This window comes from Pyrus communis, chromosome 4 (genome assembly GCF_041283825.1).
Source record: "Pyrus communis isolate YQ-2024b chromosome 4, ASM4128382v1, whole genome shotgun sequence".
NCBI classification, from domain to species: Eukaryota; Viridiplantae; Streptophyta; class Magnoliopsida; order Rosales; family Rosaceae; genus Pyrus; species Pyrus communis.
In genome coordinates, this window is record NC_142568.1 from 16005001 (window position 1) to 16024154 (window position 19154).

At 34.9% G+C, this 19154-nt stretch overlaps 3 protein-coding genes across 4 annotated transcripts; 2 read left to right on the forward strand and 1 right to left on the reverse strand.

Moving 5' to 3' along the window:
* Positions 1-3042: 3042 nt before the first annotated feature.
* LOC137723665 (Dof-type zinc finger DNA-binding family protein) lies at positions 3043-4929 on the forward strand. The gene is made up of 2 exons (XM_068462864.2): positions 3043-3271; positions 3467-4929. Exons 1-2 carry the CDS (start codon positions 3221-3223, stop codon positions 4523-4525), a joined length of 1110 nt encoding a protein of 369 aa, XP_068318965.2. The 5' UTR covers positions 3043-3220; the 3' UTR covers positions 4526-4929.
* A 10583-nt stretch (positions 4930-15512) lies between these two features.
* On the forward strand, positions 15513-16007 carry LOC137722031 (uncharacterized). The gene has a single exon (XM_068461035.2). The coding sequence runs from the start codon at positions 15513-15515 to the stop codon at positions 16005-16007; it is 495 nt and encodes a 164-aa protein (XP_068317136.2).
* Positions 16008-16865: 858 nt separating this feature from the next.
* Positions 16866-18414, reverse strand: LOC137722243 (large ribosomal subunit protein eL36x). Of its 2 annotated transcripts, none has more exons than XM_068461200.2 (4): positions 18281-18414; positions 18077-18181; positions 17726-17925; positions 16866-17072 (listed from the first exon to the last, which is right to left on the reverse strand). In XM_068461200.2, exons 2-4 carry the CDS (start codon positions 18176-18178, stop codon positions 17051-17053), a joined length of 324 nt encoding a protein of 107 aa, XP_068317301.1. In that variant the 5' UTR covers positions 18179-18181; positions 18281-18414; the 3' UTR covers positions 16866-17050. The 2 variants fall into 2 exon arrangements, with proteins under 2 accessions (XP_068317301.1, XP_068317300.1); XM_068461199.2 differs by having other exon boundaries at positions 18269-18406.
* Between the last annotated feature and the right edge of the window lie 740 nt (positions 18415-19154).

Here is a 19154-nt window from a genome sequence, read left to right on the forward strand (position 1 = left end):
GAGCTAGCTTTCGAGAATCGAAATAATATCATGTAATTGGCAACGGCGAGATGACAACTTGGTGGCTCATGAAATTGCCATATTTGCTTTACATTGTTATTGTTTTCTGTTATGGTGCGGGCATGAACTTTTATTTTAAGGAAAAATAATAAAAATGATTTGAAAATTTTGAGTTTTAACGATAAGGACATAATAAAGGGTAAAGTGAATAGTATCAGGATTGAATTTTTAATGTAAAAATATGATTTTTTTTGTTAAAATGAATAGTACCAGGAGCTTTTCGTTAAAGTTTCCTTTATTTTATGATGATAGGAGGAAGGGGGAGTGTGAAATTAAAGATTGCAATCATTTATTATTTAAGGTGAGAGAATAGGAATAAATGGTAAGTTTTATTTTTAATTCGTTTATTTTATTTTTTTCATAAATATTTAATCAAATACACAACATAATCATGGTTAGTGAATGTGACACGTGTAGATTTTTGGTAGGGGGACTAACTTTGTGTGTGTTTTTTTTTAATTGACGATAGCATCTATACTAAGCTAACGGAGGAATTGGGTAAGTGGTCATCTTGGGTTAAGGGGTGAGCAAAAATAGTCTCTTTTTTTAGAAGAGAGAGACGCTACGATCTTCTCGGAGAGAGAGAGGATATGGAAAAGATTGAGGATTAGGCTGTATCCAAAGTTGATTTGTGTTTGAAGGTTGTTTGGTGTACAAAAACTCTAAATACGTACTTTCTGTGGTTTCATCAAATAAGTTTTGTTTAAGTTAATTTTTAGTTAACTTATGAAAACAAGCCTACAAAACTAGAATTTGAGTTTAACCATGGCAAGTGGTCTAGTGGAAACGTAGTAGAATTTCCAATCGGGTTTGCTTCCCAATCTTTGTTTCGAGGCACGAAGCTAACATAAACACGGGTGATTTTCAGATTAAAAATTTTGGGAAGATATGTGTCATTTGATTGTAATTAGGAGTGTGCTTAAATACGTTAGCCCTTCCAAGCCTCAGTGGAGATTATTCCTACACTTTTGGGCGTGGGATACCTCATACTTCGGCTAAAAAAAAAAAAAAAAAAATTTGGGTTTGAGTTATTAAAAATTGTATCTAAGTTGAATACCAAACGGCCCTAAGTATTCTTCTACTCTTCTTTGTAATGTTAAAACTCTTTAAGACTTGATTGTTAACTAACAAAACTAAATGATTAAAATTGGTCAATTTTAGCAAATGTGAGTTAGACTAGTTGATCAAGATTCGCTCTCTTGCATTCGAACTTGAGTCCCCTTCTTAAATTTGAGTATTTTAGAATCTAAATGAGAAGCCATTATTGACAAGTCATCGTGCACTCCAAATTTACAGAAGCATGAGAAAAATTTGGAGTCCGACTTCAATGCTACGTAACACTCAGTTTAACGTGTGTTTTAGTCGTTAAATTTAACTGTCATAGCAATTATATGTTTTAATTTTCAGTCTTAATCACTCACTTTCGTATCGCATAATGTTGCATGCCATTGAAGAAAAATTAAAAACTTTGCATTGAGAATAGTTCAGCGTGATATTTTAAAGTGGCACTAACACCCTAGAAAATATCCCCTTGTCAAAAGATTGCTAGGAAACAATTACAGGAAAATTGTGATTTGAACTTGAACTTTATGTAGTCAAAATTGGATGTATTTTTGCTCACGATTTTCAAGTGGTAGTAATATTAACCGCTTTACTTATTATCATTAAATGAATTTAAATTTTAGAATTGTATTCATCCATTATACAAATGTCAAAATTTAAACACATCTAATAATAATATATAAAGTTGTAAACGTCACTGTTATTTGACAGGGTTAAGCAAAATATTCCCTCAAAGTCGTCTGCATGGCCATCGTCATCGTATGGAGATTGGATCCAAGTCATTATCTGGTTCACAAATGATATTTTATTAGAAAAACTATGAAAATAGATTGAAAATTTTGAATTTTAACAAAAATAATAAAAATTTGTTGTAAATGAATAATATTAGAAGTGATTTTTTAAAGTAAAAATATCTTTAATGTTAAAAATAAACAGTAACAATGATATTTCGTTAAGATTATTTTATTAGAGGAGGAAAAAAGAAGTATCACATGGAGTGTGAGAAGTGAGAACGGCAACGAAGGGCGCGTGGCAAGAAGGGAGGGAGTAATATTAATATAATATTCCCATGCAAAAATAAAGCAAGAGAGTGGGGTAGGGGGAAGGGAACAGAGTGGACCGGGGTAAAAGGGTTCACTCGGTCGGACACTTGGACTGTGACCCTGTGAGGCCACTCCACCAAAGCACAAGAACCACCTTTTCTTTTTAATTAAACTAATGCTCCCATAACAATATCTTTTTTCATAATTTAATCATGCATTATTTCATATTTTAATCATAAGATATTGGGTCATGTAGTCTTTTTATTTTTCAATTTACATTAAATTTATTTAATTGTGGGAAGAAAATTATAGCTTTGGTAGAGTGTGAAGCACTTCATTAAAATTTAGTTTGCATCAGCTATGATAGTTAGACATATAAATTTGACACACTTAATAGTTATTAACATAATCTCTAACACGGTAAAACTAAATACAATGATAGAATTCATCTGTATTGAAAATGGTGTTGATAAGTGTATCAACATGAGAGTTGGCCATGTAGAGGATCTGCACCAAATTAAACTAACACTAACACTAACACATACATAATATGATATAATACTTAAGCTGCTCTCCACACATACATAATAATTTATGAACAACATCATCAACTTTTTCCATTCAGGATGAGAGCCACTCATCTCTTTTTCCCCAGCACAGTACAGCACAGCACCCACAGTAAGAGAGAGAAGCTTATGGATTAAGAAACTGATAGAGGGAGAGAACATCCTTCTCAAAACCCTAAAAAGTAATAAAACAAAAAGAGCAGTCTAAGCATAGTGAGAGTGTGAAGGAACAATGTTCAACCAAAACAAAACAACAAGAAGAAGTAAAATTATTAGTATATAAATACATAAAAGGCTCCTCCTTTATTTTTGTTCCTCATCACTCCCACCCTCCCATTCTTTCTTTCTATCTTCCTTTCTCTCTCTCTCTGCAACTCTCTAGCTTCTCTCTCTTTGTTGTTGATGTGATTCTCTCCACTATTATCTTCAAAAACCCATCAACCTTTTACAAAAGAGAGAAAGAATTAAAGACCACCACAAGAGAGAAGAATGGTTTTCTCTTCCATTCCAGCTTATCTTGATCCAGCCAACTGGCAGCAGGTAACCTCTCCATCCACCTTCTTCAGCAACTTGGTTTTTCTCAGGGAATTTCTTTCCCCCAAAAAAAGTGAAAAAACAAAAATTCAAAAGCCAAATATTCTTATTGCTTTTGTTTTATTTCATGATCTTCTTGAATATACCAGATATTTGATTTTTGCTTTTTAATTTGATTTTTCTCTCTTCTTTCATTTGCAGCAACCAAATCAGCACCACCACTTAACAGGAAGCAACACCAACAACATTAGCAACAACAACATCGACAACAACAACTCTCACTTCCTTCCACCTCCTCCGCAGCCGCCGCCTTCAAACCCTCATGGAGGCAGTGGGGTAGGTGGCTCAGGCTCGATCAGGCCAGGCTCCATGGCAGATCGAGCCCGCATGGCCAATATCCCCCTCCCAGAGCAGGCACTAAAATGCCCGCGGTGCGAGTCCACCAACACCAAGTTCTGCTACTTCAACAACTACAGCCTCACGCAGCCCCGCCACTTTTGCAAGACCTGCAGAAGGTACTGGACACGCGGTGGGGCCCTGCGTAACGTTCCAGTTGGCGGTGGCTGCAGGAGAAACAAAAGGAGCAAGGGAACCAGCAGCAGCGCCTCCAAGTCCCCAGCCAGCAGCTCGGACCCGCCAACCGGCTCGGCCAGTTCGTCAGGCCACGCAAATTTAGGGTTAAACAACAACAGTACGGCCGGCTCGGCGGATAATGATAACATGATGATGAGCCCGCAAATCCCACCGCTCCGTTTTATGTCGCCTTTCGCCACCGACATGGCTTTAAATTTCGGCATGATGAACAATAATTATGGAATTGGAGACTTGAATGGTTTTCATCAGATGGGGAGTGGTCCAGGAGCTAGCGGTGGATCGCTCTTTAATTTCCAGCAGCAGACGCCGTCGTTTCCTTTCATGGCGGGGTTGGATCCTACGTCAGCGGGGATGATGTTCGAGAGCAGCGGAGTTGAGCTAACGGGGTATAATCAGGTGCGGCCAAGAGCACCGTCTGCGGGGATGAGTATACCTCAAATGGCTTCGGTGAAGACGGAATTAGAAAGTCAGCAACAACAACAACAGAATCAGGAGTTGAATTTGTCGAGGCAGTTGTTGGGGATGAATAATAATTCAGGAAATGATCAGTTCTGGAGCAATGGCGGCCGCGGCGGTGGTGGTGCTAGTACTACTACTGCATGGACTGATCTTTCGGGGTTTAATTCTACTTCCACTACTAGCAATAATATTAACAATCCCCTATAAACTTCAGTTCCAATTTGTACTTTGGTGATCAGATCGAATACTTCACTGCGAAGCTGCTAGCTTCAAGTTTTACTTAATTTTATAGAAAATTAACTCGGAAGAAATCAAGAGCTCCTTCCTATCATTGGATGATAAAATGTGAGGAAATTAAGGATGATGAGCTTTGTTCTTCGTGATGGTCTAGTAGAAACCCTAGAAATGGTAGGTTTTTGTTTTATGTTCTTGTTTACTTTTTTTTCCTGCTTCATCTGTGAGCTTAGGGACTGTTTTATTTTGGATTTAGTTTTAGGAAGGCATTATATATATGATGTATGAGCTAGCTAGCATGCTTGCAATACTATTAAAGTGATTGTATGAGTACTTCATGGAGCTTTGAATGAAAATCAAACGTCTTTGTACTTCAATCAGTTAACAAAATAGCACTGTCTGCGCTGAATGTTAGTTTTTCTCTTCTGGAATTGAACTTATCTATATAAAACTGTTTTTATTTTTATTTTTTTGCTATGCAGCAACTGTTTCATATAGTTATGATAGAATAGTGAATTTGCAGTTTATGAGAAGATATGTAGCTTAATTTAGTCGTTGGACCTTGCATGTGCTTATAAGAAATAAGCCTACTCCTACTTCATAGCCGATCAAGATTCAACAGTTTCGTGTTAATTCTGGAGGCTCTCTTTTCTTGACTTTAGTTGATACCATTCCCCCGTTTAATACTTGGAAAGTTCACTTGTTTTGATTTAGCTTGCGAGAGCGTATTATAATATTGACACATATTTTGTATTAAAGTCAAAATTCGACCATTATTATTAATCACTAAAAGGACTAAGCTTCCAGTCTAAGGAAGCTTATCACTTAATATATATGCTAATTCCTGTCTGCTAGATATTCATCTTCTTATATACCATGCGTTCTAATTGTATATGGTCGTTGTGCGGTATTATATAAGGTTGGCCAAAACAAGATGTATCCTAACTCAGTTTCTTCAAATGGCCTCTTTTATTCATTCATCTACGTCGTCTTTTTTTTCAAGAACATGATAATCCCATTTCACAACCAACATCAATGGTGGATCCAAGATTTTTTTTTTTTTTTTTTTTTTTGGAGGAGTGAGGTGTATAAAATGGTGTTTGTAATGGGGGAGGAAGACTGCTGCGTCGTGTAAAGAATGAGAGATTTTCCCTTAAGAAAACTTAAAGTAGTTTTAAGTGGCTAGACCAAAATTACATTGTTTTGGCCAGGGTTTAAGCCCTTGGACCAAACGATGCGACTTAAAACTACTTGAAAATTTTTCTTCCTTGGTGTCAATGCTTAAATACAAACATAAAAGGGTTTTTATTTTCCTTGGTGTAGATGCTTAATCAAATATGTACAAACATATCTTGTAAACTACAAATTTAGAGGTGCAAAGTTTCAATATGTGTGTGTGAGTGTGTTTTGGTATATTTTTATCCTCCCATTATCCTGGCTGGCGACAAAGTTAAAAAAAAAAAAAAAAAAAAAAAAACCCCTAGCTAATTAGTTGGAAAATTATCTTAAAGCCATAGATTTTGGTAAAACCATGGCCTTTTTCATTTGTGGGACAACGCGTCATAAACTTGCGTCGTCAAATATATTAGTTCCGGTCCATATTGCTTCATTGTATATATGCATGGAACCCATGGAAGATAGAGAGAAATCAGTTTCCCACTTTGTTTTTGTCTAAACATAACATAATGCAGACATATAAATACGTCCACCGGCAGAGTTGAGTGACATCCAACTCTCCAACAAAACCATTTGTTTACAAAACATGCATGTCCAAATCTTGTTTTATTATTTATTAATTATTATTATTATTATGCGCATGAAGAATCATCTTATTCTATGATTGAAATCCCAATAATTGGTTTGCGTGAGGCACTAAGATTTGGACCGACGAGAAAAAATGATTCTGTAATAATATGTGAATGTACTATTGTTGTGTCCTGGCCCCTGATGACCCTGATGAGATCAGATGATTCATGATGATGATCATGAGGCTGCGTTAATTACGTTAATTTGGTTTTGTGTACTACTTTAGGACAATTCTCTCAAAAGAAGCCAAAATCGTCACTCAATTCCACAAACATAAAAATTCCAATTCCAAAATCATAGGCCATGCCACTGCACAGACAATGAGACATGGATATAGATTGGTCTTCGACTTTCTGTTATGACCCAAAAAAATATAATATTTAAAAAATAATGAAAAAGAGTCACTTAGTACTACGGTTTATTGATTTTTTTTTCACTGTCTTAGGTTCAAATTTGAATCACATTATTGCTAACTCATTGTGAGGTTAAACTCAACTTACTCTTAATGTAAATAATATTGTTTATTAAAAATAAAAAAAATAAAAAAGAATTTGTTTTGCTATGTTTTTCTTGAGTTTCAAGGACAATTTTTGGGTTAGAGCTAAGAGTATAAATCTCATTTCGGAAAAAGAAAAGACTTTGAATATACTTATAAGTAGCATAGTTACTTTTCATGTTACCAATTGTTTTTATAATCGAAACTTCAACTTTTTTTTTTAATCTAAAACACAGTAACATATCATTTTTTTTCTATTTAAATCATAACAAGTAAAACTATTTTTGTTAATATACTCTGAAAGGAGAACGCATCGACTATTTCATCTACATAAATTTATGTGTTTTCAATTCTCATAAAATTCTCGAGTTTTGTGTGCTGAAGAATAACGTTAGGCTTTCTTTGGCAACGGCACTACTCATGCTGTCAATGAACGGAATGAAAGATTAGCATCATTCAGAATATATGCATGTCTGACCATTTCGCAGCTTTGACGCGCGTGAGTGTGTGGTTGGTTCACGCTAGGAGACAAACTGCTGTTTTGTCAGTTTCGTAGACCGGACAATATGACATGACAGGGGCCCTCCCGGACTCCCAGTGATTCGAATAACGTTGGCACGCGCTTCAGAGCTTGGTGCTACTTGCTTTCATGTGTCTCTCTGTGCAGTCAGTTTGTCGTAGACCAAGCTTGCTAGTTTCATTTCTGACACTCACTGGTCCGACTGTTCATATCAATACGATCAAATCCAATGCAATACTAGGGTTTTGTTCTTACCCTAAAACTATACTACGTTGGTCATTTCATTTGAATTAGGGTTAGGTCTTGGATTCTACTGATAAATTTTTCAATCCAGTTCAATTTAATTTGGAGTAATCGTAATTAATCTTCTATTGTCACTAATTTACTGATTACATTACTAACAACATCTCTAATATATATTGACTTTAAAGTTATAATTAAAGTTTATCTTCAATTAAAAGATGGTCAACAAACGTGATACGTACTACGCATATACAAACTAAATTATTTATTAAAAAATGTTTCCAAGTTGATTCTATCGATGAAGGTTTATCCTCGAAGCTCAAAAATATTTGACCCCTCTGGTTATTATTTGCCATCTCTCTCTTATTTCAAGTATTGAAAACCAAGCACTAAACCTAAATCAATAGGAAAACTATTAGAATAGTTAGATATAGTTCCATCAACATTGTTTTGTTGTCCCCTTTTAACCTAGAAATGTCTGTTTGAGAAGATTGCCTTGCAACTTGACATGAACAGACTTTTGAACACTATCATATAATCCAACTTTTGTTTTTACAGCAAGAGATTGAACCTAGCTAGGTTCATAGTTACTCTTTCCTACCACACTTTCAGTGCGAGCTACATTTACTAATCTTATTAGTATAAATCAAGAAAAGTGACTTTCGCACATAATTTCTTCTTACAGATCTTTTTTTTTTATGATCTTTTGATTCAACATATCAAAAGAAAATTAATGAACAAAATGTGCATGTAAAGTGATAATAGTATTTGAATATCAGTTCCCTAAATCAAACTCTCTCCCACCATAAAATATACTAATCCCTCACAGTACAAATAGAATTAAAGAACATATAGCAAAGCAAATTTGCGTTGAACTGTAGTCTGCTCCAAACAATGGTCCAAATTTCGATCGATCATGGACCCAAAAAATAAAGAGTACTGCCTTGCTGGCTAAGTATTTGATGTGCGCGCCCTATTTGTCTTTTTTACTTATTGCTAGTTCTTTTCTATACTTTTCTTAAAGGACTTGGCAAGATGTTTGCCGAAAGTAGGATAATATGTCTAGCAACCAAAATTCGGTCATATTATATATTGTTTTGGTGCAAAATCGGTTACAGAAAAGACTGCAAGGCTTGTAATGTATCATATTATAGTTGCGCCAGACCTCAAATCCATAAAAATTTCCATTTCACCATAGTCGAGTAACTTCCCTAGACTTTCATTTGACTGTAAGAAAAACAAGATACGTATAAGACAGTTTTAAAACCATGTAATCACAATATATATAGAACATTGTGTTTGTGTGTGTGTGTGTATCAGGGATTCCCCCCTATTTTTATCACTAACTACATGGTTCTTCCGGGATCCCATCATCCCGTTTTTCTTACAAAGGACAGAGAGAGGTTTTGCTAAGAAGGGACTCGACATACAAAGTAATGTTATTACTATGTGGGTAGCTAGAAATTAATCAAAATTTATATATTTTCCAAGTTGGAAGAGTAGTCATGTTGAAGAAAGGAATCTATGTAGCTGCTGGGTTGTTTGGATTTACTTTTGCAAGAACCAAGGCTAGCTGCTCTTGCCAAGAAGGAATAAAGCATATTCAAAATGCTCTAACAGAAAAATAAGCCTCATATTGATGAAATTGGGTTCCACCATAAAACCAATTGGCAATATGGGGAGTGGTCCAAGATCATATAAGCACATAGTAAACCTTGTCCCTCACCAATGTGGAACAACTCTCAACACGCCCCTACACGTGTGGCGGATTTTCAAGCCTACACGTGGACAATAACTGGGTGACATGAAGCGCGTGTGGCCGTTGGGCTTCACACATAGACAACCTTGCTCTGATACCATGATGAAATTGAGGTTCCACCATAAAACCAATTGGCAATATAAGGAGCAGCCAAGATCATATAAGTACATAGCAAACCTTGTCCCTCACCAATGTGGGACAACTCTCAACACATATATGGTCATGGTCGGTTAACTGAATTGAGTGAGTGTAAAATTCAGAAATCGAGTTGAATGATCCCGAAAGTGAAGATATATATTTACTGAAATGTGGGCTTCTTCTTCTGATATCATCATCATCATCATATGTACGAACAACAGAGAGCAATAGAAGGAATTTTCAGGGGCTCGGAAATCCAAACCAAATATATTCTAACTCACTCTCTCATTGATCCTCATGTTGCTGCGACTGTGAGCCAGACACATGGGTTTGTGTGATATATCAGTGACAGGCTCTCTCTCTCTCTCTCTCTCTCTCCCTCCCCACACAAAGAGATAGTGGAAGCAGCTTTCACTTTTAGCATGATGTCCTTGTTATAACAAAAATGTCTGTGTATGTGGATATAATCCACATGAACAGGTGCAGAAGCAAAGAAAGAGACTAAGATTCCAAGCTCTTCTGGGATATAGACCTCACATTCTCCCACATGCATTTTTTGTTCAATTATATGGGTACGTATATCCATAAATATCCTCATATAATTAGATGCTCAATCAACAACTCATGTACACTCACGTATGTTATGAAATTAAAATTTAATGTCATTAACTACTACTACGATTTAGTTATATTCTTTCTGCTTGTAATAATTGAAAAGTCTCAGCTTCGTCTCTCATACTAGTTCAATACCTAATTATAGATGATTATTTTGTAATGAGCCAAAATTCCATTCCTCAAATATGGTTGTAAAAGAATAAAATAAATCCTGGCGTCGTTATTAGGAGCAGCCTTATACAACAGTAAAGATTACCTGCGTCTAGCTATCAATAGTCAGTGAGATATATAATTCCCAAGGTCCCCTACATACACAGCGTCTTTATTTTGGTAATAATAGCATCCTACGAAGTCATTTTCCCAACAATTCCAAAGAACTTAGCCATGCAATATGTAAATTGACTATTAATTTCAGGTCAGCACAACCAGATGCATGCATTTGGTAAAGTAAATTATTCCCAACCTGAGACAGTTAATTGAATAATTTATAGTCCCGACCGATCTCTTTTCTCTTTGACAACTAACAATTTAATTCGCTGACACTAGTCGTTGTTTGTAAAAAATCGTGTTTACAAGAATCATGATTTAGTGCAATTTTTTTTTTTTCTGGATTTTTTATTTTGGGACAGTTCATACTAAGGGCAAGGGTACAATTTAGGTTTGATCAATGAGATCTATTTGATTAGGTTTGACACCAAAAATATATCCGAAGCAACTAGTATTTAACTGTTTGGTTTGGTTCGATTTTGAGCAATACCATCATTGAAACCGAACTAAAACAAACCAAATTATTGTTAATCGGTTTGATTTAGTTTGATTCGGTCAGTTTAAGCCTATTCAACACATAAATAAAAAAAATGTTTTAATATTTCAAAAATTTTATCTTCTAAACCTCCAGACATCTCATGCATTCTAATTGGATTGAAAGATTAACTAAACCTTTCTCAACATAAAAAGTTCATCATGTTAAATATAACTAATTAAGTTTCAATTAAATAAAATCTAATGCTAGCAAACAATTTATTTATTACAACCTCACATAAGCATAAGAAACATGTATATAAATCTCCTAATTGTTAATAATCTTTACAAGTTAGAATATGGGAATGGTTTATTTTTCACTCCAAATTTTCTATAATTAGAAAGAAAAATACACTTGTGAGGAGTGTAAAATTAGATTTTTGGAGTGCTAATAACAATTTCCTATAATATATGTTGAGATTTATAATATGTATATAATAAGGCCTTTAAATAACCTATAATAAGTTGACATGTGTAAAAAAAAATTAATAATTAATTGATACATGGTCGCTTCGATTTGGTTTTAATCAGTTTTAAAAATATCAAAACCGAATTAAACCAAAAGTAAATCGAATCGGTTCGAGTTTTAAATTGTTTGACTTTTTTCTTGATCAAAATCAAACTAAATTGACCAATATAGTATGGATCCTTCGGTTTGATCGGGTCGGTCGGTTTTATGCCACTCTAAATCAGATGTCAGGAGAATTCATACATAATATGTGAAAATAACGCGTGCATTTTAGCTTTGCTATAGAATATGTTGTCTAGCTGATGGTCAGATTGGATCAAGATTTACTTAATTCCTCTAGACAAGAGGTGCAATTAAATTAATAGACGACTATATTCTTATTGATTAAAATAAGAGGTAATGGAAATAATAAACTAGGTATATAATATATAAAATTGAATTTTGTATAGGCTTAACCTTTTGCAAAGTTCGCTGTCGTACGTTGCCTAACTACTACTACGGTTTAGTTATATAATGGAATAGGGTACGTAAGTAAAAAGATACCAAATTATAATTTACTTTGCCAATTGCCATCCCATACATTGCATGCTGCATATATATATATAGAACAATTATACGAATTACAGGATTAAGTGGGATCCCATCAAGCAAGTGGAAGATTGTCCTGATAGTTAAAATTTATTGCAATGCATTGCATTCTAAGTTCAAACTATTCACCCTGTACTTAGTGTAAATTATTGTAAAATATCATTTGTAATCAAAACAACAAAGGATCACATCCAAAATTTATCAAAAACAAGACCATTTTTACAATTTGAAAATTGCTTAAGAGACTACATTTATTTATACCCTATTATACGATATACAAACAACAAAAATAATTGTAAGTGGTGAATTACTCTAACGGTTAAAAAAAAATTATTAAAAAAAGATAATTAAACTAATGAGTAGCAATTGGTTATGTTAGTTTATTTGATTGGAAAGCAATACAAATTATAAGAGCATCTCCAAGAAATGCTGCAAAATAACCAAAATTCTATTTTAAAGAGAAATTCAAAAAATTTATCTCAAAGAAATGTTGTTAAACACTTTCTGTTATAGAAAAATTAAAAATCACTCTTTAAATTTAGAGCGCAACTATTCACTTACTAAATATTAAAAAACATAAAACTCAAGAGTCTACCCTTGAGCAAGGAGAAAGAAAAAAGAGAGAAAATTGTTTTAAAAAATGAGTGGTTGAGTTTGAATTGTTAATAATAAAATATTTTAAGTTTGCGAAATAAAGAATGATATTGAAGATGAAAGGTTAATTAAACTGGGTACCTAAAATAGGTTTTTGACAATATGCACTTGTTAGGTTAATTAAAAATTAGTATTCCTCTCAAATATGCTTTTTGATTTATTTAAGAAGAGTTTGAAATTATTATTATAATTTAAAAAATGAGTAAGTTTCAAGTCCAAGACGAAAAAATCTCAATAATCTATCTAGTAAAATCTTAGATCACATGCAACAAAAATACCGTAATACAAGTAAAAGCAAAAAGGGGAGTTCTTATACCCAATGTTGGTCCAATGGCACGGAGAAAACGCTACGTGTCAAGTGACAACGTGGACCCTCTCAAATATACATCCTATCTGTCCATATTCCTGCTAAGCCAACGACTCTCCCTTCATTTTTTTTTTTTTGAATTTTAACGAAAAACTTCTGATACTGTTTATTTTAACGAAAAATCATATTTTTATATTAAAAAGTCAATCTTAATACTATTCATTTTACCTTTTATTTTGTCCTTATCATTAAAATTCAAAATTTTCAAAATTTTTTCATTAGTTTTCCTTTTCTTTTATTGTGTTTCAACTTTCTGGGACTGCAACACGTCTTCCTTCATTCATTGAGTATGTGGTTTAATTCAATGCAAAACAAAGAACCTTACCGGGACTTGACATACTGCAAATCCCCTTGAAGAGAGGAGTACCTTCGAGAACTCGACACAGGTAGTGCATAGTTGTCGTCAGCTCGTGCCATAAGGTGTTGGGTTAAATCCCTCAACGAGCAAATAACACACAGCCAGAAAGCTCAACGATAAATATTTTTCTCCACATTTGGACATGTTTTGTTTGTTTTTCTTTTTTATGTGTTGCAATTATTACGGTTTGTAACCAAAAAATTTGTGTTGAACCATACAATAAGCCTGATGTAATTATTAAGTATCGTAATTTCCATCACCGTAAATCGGACCTAACACATCATTTTCCAAGTGGAGAGATATTCTTCTGACATTTTTTTTTTTTCATACAATAATATTTACACTAAGGGACTAAGCTAGTCACACAATGAGTCAGCCATTTTAATTGGTCTTGAACTCTCCATCAACGTGAGTCAAACCTAACACCTTTTATTAACAAGTAAAGATGAATATCACTATATCGTTGTACTCTAACTGAAGTAAAGATGAATATCACTATATCGTTGTATTGTAACTGAGTGCAAAATATTATCATGTCTTTAGCTAGCTTGTTTTGTTCCTTTCTACTAGGGCCCGTACCTTTTACATGATTATGCCACATCGTTGTTTTAAGCCCGACCCAAAAGGGAAGATGGAGACCGAAAAAATATATGGAAAACGTTGTCATGGCCACATCCCCTTCTTTTAAGCCCATATTTGAAAAAAAAAGATACCAAACCACAAATGAAAAGAAGATGTCACACATCACAATTGCCAGATGAGGCCGTCTACTATGAATTGGATGTGCGTTCTTTATTAAAGCAATACATCGATATTATTGTAGTCAACAAAACGAAAATGACAATTGGCATGGTATTGATATTATTATCGAAAAACACGTAGCACAAAGGACCTTTTTCCCCGCGTCGTCTCGAAAATCATTTCTTTTGATTGTATGACTTATCCGTAGTTTTGGTTAGTGTGGGTGCGCTTGCAAAGCGAAACAAGCACTTGACGTTTTAAAGGTAGTTTAAACCAATTGGGAGACGATGGTGGCGACTCGAGAACTTCAAGCTTGCAAGCTTCCGAATTAGGTCGGAGAGACGATAGATGAAAAGATGTTGGAGTGATCCGATGATTGAGCGCCCCACAGACCACAGACGCCTCCGTCGCTGTAGTGCCAAAATCTCTTTCTACTTGATGTTGATTACCATTATTGTTATATTATTACCCTTTGATCACCTTTCGTTATCGAGAACTAGGGAGTTAGAACTTGGAATCTCTTTCGATATTGGGAATAATAGAAGCACTAGATCAGTAGCAAGTTGTAATTCGAAATCGCATTCAAAGCCTATTTGTTAATGTACTAGAAAGGGAAAGAGTTTATGGACTACCAAATGCACATGCAAATGTATGTGGATAGCGAAAAAAGTGCTTCCCAAGTATTTTTGAACTCGTTTGAAAATATTTTTTAAATAACTAAAGCAGCTTTTAGAGAATATTTTTGAGTTCTAAAAACACTTAGTAAGAATTGGTCCAAATATATTTTTATAATTTAGCCATTATAAACTTCCAAAATAGAAGTGGTTCAATGTTTGACCGAAACCAATAATAGGGGTTCTAACACAACACCATAGAAGAACAACAAGGGGATAAGAGAAAGCTTTCGCAAGTGGTTAGTAATGAAATTATTACAACTTCTTTGCAGGATTTCAAAGATGTGCTAGTTTGAGGTCCAAATACAAATGGTAAATTCTCTATTAAATTGGCTACTTGGATTCAGAAAAAGACGTTGACTCAATCTATAAAGCATAAGTTAATTAATAAGATGCGGAAACTTAATATTCCTCTTAAAGTTTAGATGTTTGTGTGGTTGTGATTAATAGTGATAAGATGTCATTTTTGTAATTCTGTAGACGAGGACCAAATGCATTTATTCTTTAATTGCGATGTCGCTAAATCGATTTAGGACCTTTTTTCAATTAATTAAGGCAGGCAATTTCACTAATGCTAACTTCGACTCGGTAGTATACTGGCTAAATTCTTTAAAGCATGTTGATAAGGAAGTTCCTAGTGATTTAAGCTTGTGTTTGCTCCTTTGTTGGCAAATTTGGTGTTCATAAATGTTATGCTCATCCTAGCGAGATCTAAATTATTGTCTATATCTATGTGTGAACGATATCTTAGAGCCAATTGTAAATGTTTGAGAAGGAATATTGATGATAGTTCCATGATTATCAAATGGCATCATTCGGATCAGAGTTATGTTAAGCTAAATTTTGACGGTTCGTTGGCTAGGGACAAGGCAACAGTGAAATTTGTCTTAAGGAATCATAATGGGCAGCTTATTGGAAGTGGAGTTTTAAATCTTGATGATGCCATTATTTCAGAATTGGAGGCTAAGGCTTTTAGAGAGGGCCTTCTTTTTGCTCAGAGAAAGGGCTATACAAAGATTATGGTTGAAAGTGACTCTAAGTTGGTTATTCAGTCAATGTTGGACCGGGGTGCAACGCCATGGAATTTGATTCCTATTATTGAAGATATCGAGTGGACTGCAACCAAATTTGCTTGCATCGACTGGAAACGTGTATTTAGAGAGGCTAACTTTGTGAAGAATGTCTTCGCTTACCAAAGCCTTCTTATTACTAATTGTCATATTTGATATCATTGTATTTCTTCATTTGCTTTTCTATTTGATTCTATAGAGAATAGTTGTGCTCGAGGGTTTCCCTTTAATATATTTTTCTTGTTCAAAAAAACAAAAAAAATAAAAAATAAAAATAAAAAAAGGAACAGCAATGATGGAAGATGTCCATATTCATCAATGCACAAAAAACTAACATTCACCCACTTTGGTCGCTCCAACTAGCAGAAGGCTAAACGCACTTTTTCTATAATTTACCAAGCATGTAAATTATAATGCGGAAGTGCCATCACACACCTCTTCTCACTCTTCTCTTAATTTTCGACTGTCAAATCGAATGGATTAAAAAAAACCGATGGTACAAAAATTAACTAGTGTTTATGATAAAAATATGTATAAGAATAATACAATACTATATCCGAATACTCATTTTCACTTCTCACACACCTCTTTCAATTTTTAACCCTCTCAATTTTGAGTCGTTCGTTAGTTTGAATGAATACAAGAAAACCAATGAACCAAAATTAACAAAGATGTGTAGAAGGGTAAAGCGTAGTTACTATCGATTTTAGGAAACAGCCGAGGTGCTTCTCCGTCTCCGAGTGATGGGGTAAATTTCTCCATGAAATCACATCAAGTGAACTTAGGGAAAAGCACATACTAAGAAGTGATGACCGGAAAAATCAAACTTCTAACGAGTTTTAGTGTCTGAAGACAAAAGTTTGCACAAGCATAACGTATTGTAGCGATTTCTCGAGTAAAGAGGGCACATCAAGACTTTGCCCATCACTAGTAACCACAGCTCTCCCTACACTAAGAGAAATGCTGCCACACTTTCATCCATCATATACCACGTCAACTATTAGTAAATCTAAGTAAATCACAAACTCGAACGACATACCTTGAGAACTGAAGGGTAAATATCCGATGCACAGAAAATATCGAACGTCTCAAAACATTCAAAATTACATAGTTCATACCATGTCTAAAAATCCCTTAAATGCATGACCAAAACTATTAGAGAAACTGAACTACATTCATAAAGACAACCCTTCAAGTGCTCACTTCTTATCACCACCAGACCTGCACATATAACAAAACATACATAAGGCTAAGAGATTGTACAACATTATGATTCCTCACCAACACGGTATAAAAAACCATGAGCATTGCACAAACTATTTACTTAGAGATCAGCAAATTTCAGGAAGAAGTCTACAATTAGGCAACAGTGTATAGTAGGCATCATATTGCAACCAACGACGTTTTGACTGACACAACACAATCCAGTAGTCTAATTAAAAAGCCAACAAATGACATCACAAACAAGCTATAACAGATCAAGTTGAAAGCAGAAGCAAGCTATCACCATCCACCGATGGAGAAGACTACTATAAATGTCAGCATATGGGGCTTGAGACAATCTTAAGAACACTTACGATTATGTTTACTGCAAACAAATTTCATAAGCAATTGTAGAGATGCCATGATTCATATTCAAACTAGTCAGTTTTCATAGCTTTGGTACACATATATACCAATTTAACTAATAAATCTCAAATCATCGTTGTTTTCGTATATTTCCACAAACTTGCACAGCATATGCATAAGTATAAATGCAAATACAAGAACAACAAACAGCTTCAGAGCAACAATATTCACAAAAACGGAACTAGTTCCAAGACATTGAAATGTACACGCGAATCCACAACGGCAAAAACCAACGAATATCTCACCTCATCTTGCGGAGAACGTTGGACATCTCCTCTCTCTTCTTCTTGGCCCTCTTGTGGGTACCCAACTTTCGCTTGGCCACCTTAAGAGCACGCTTGTCCTTCCCGACCTTCAAAAGCTCGGTAATCCTCTTCTCATAGGGAGCAAACCCGGCAACTTCCCTGATCAAATTCCTCACAAAATGCACCCTCTTGCTAGTTTTCTACATCCCCACAACCCCAAAACACACAAATCAGGACATTATTCACACAAATAAAAAACCCTTAAATCCAAAACCCCAAAACCCAAAACAAAAAAATCCACAGAAATCATATGAACAATCGATGGAATTAAGAAATGGAAAGAGAAATTACCCCCTTGCGGTCAGATGGGCGAGGAGGCAATTCACGCTTGGTGACGATGTGGCCCTTGTTGAGGCCGACGAAGATCCCACTCTTTGGGGCGGCAGGAGCCATTTCCTGCAAGAACAGATGCAATATTCAACGAAATTGTTCGAATACGAACAGATTAAAGGAAGAATGGTAATTAGGGTAGGGAAATTTGACCTGGATTGGTACCTTGGTGCTGCTCAGAGAAAACCCTAGATGCGGTGGAGAGAAGGCGCGGCGACTCTATTGTCCTTACAGAAACTAAAACCCTAGCGATTCAGTCCTTTAAATACTGCGTGGTCTCGCTGTTTTTTATTCAGCACGACGTACGTGGATTCGGAAACGGCGCCGGCCCACATATTTTAGGTTTTGCGTCACGGGTTGAACCGTTCGTTGGGCTTTTGGGCTATGCTTTTGAGCCCACAAAATGTTGGTGACTCGGTCCAAGAGAATTCATGGGTTTCAATTTTTGAAGGCTAATGCTCCCAACAATTTGATCATTAGTTCATTACCATGCATTTTCTCTTTTTACAAAATTTTAAGGGCTCGTTTAGTATCTTACTAAAAAAATTTCACATGTTTTGAAAATCATTTCTTAAAAACAATCTCTAATATTAGAATGCGATAAGTAAATTTTGGTGTCTCAAGGCTTCATCAAAAATAATTGAACACAAATGCCCTTGAAACAAAAAAAAATCCGTAAGAGACAAAGAAATTAGGATCATAATTCCTATGGGCACTTTTGTAAAATAAAACACAAAAGGTAAAATATATAATAAATGCAAGAGAACAAAAAAGGCAAAATTGAACGTGGGATTCAAACCTCCACGTTTCTTCCTCTCACGCATAGCATTGCTTTTTCCCCTAACTTCCCACTCTCACATTAGTATTTCCTCTATGTCTCTAGCTTTGCAAATAGAGCATAACGGTTTTGGATTTTTTTAATTTATTTTTTTATTTTAAGTTTACTTCTGAATTCATAAGTTAATAACTCCTTTTGATTTTTGTTTTGGTTCTCCTAATCGCTCCTACAATGGGTAATTATCCTTTTCTATCTTGCAGA

Excerpts from the sequence above, each read along its gene's own strand:
- LOC137722031 (XM_068461035.2), top strand. The coding sequence starts at position 15,513 with ATGTGTGAACGATATCTTAGAGCCAATTGTAAATGTTTGAGAAGGAAT.
- LOC137722243 (XM_068461200.2), bottom strand. The coding sequence starts at position 18,178 with ATGGCTCCTGCCGCCCCAAAGAGTGGGATCTTCGTCGGCCTCAACAAG. Across the intron at positions 17,926-18,076 it reads GCCCATCTGACCGCAAGGGG|AAAACTAGCAAGAGGGTGCA; the intron begins GTAATTTCTCTT and ends GTGGGGATGTAG. Across the intron at positions 17,073-17,725 it reads AACGTTCTCCGCAAGATGAG|GTCTGGTGGTGATAAGAAGT; the intron begins GTGAGATATTCG and ends TTATATGTGCAG.
- LOC137723665 (XM_068462864.2), top strand. The coding sequence starts at position 3,221 with ATGGTTTTCTCTTCCATTCCAGCTTATCTTGATCCAGCCAACTGGCAG. Across the intron at positions 3,272-3,466 it reads ATCCAGCCAACTGGCAGCAG|CAACCAAATCAGCACCACCA; the intron begins GTAACCTCTCCA and ends TTTCATTTGCAG.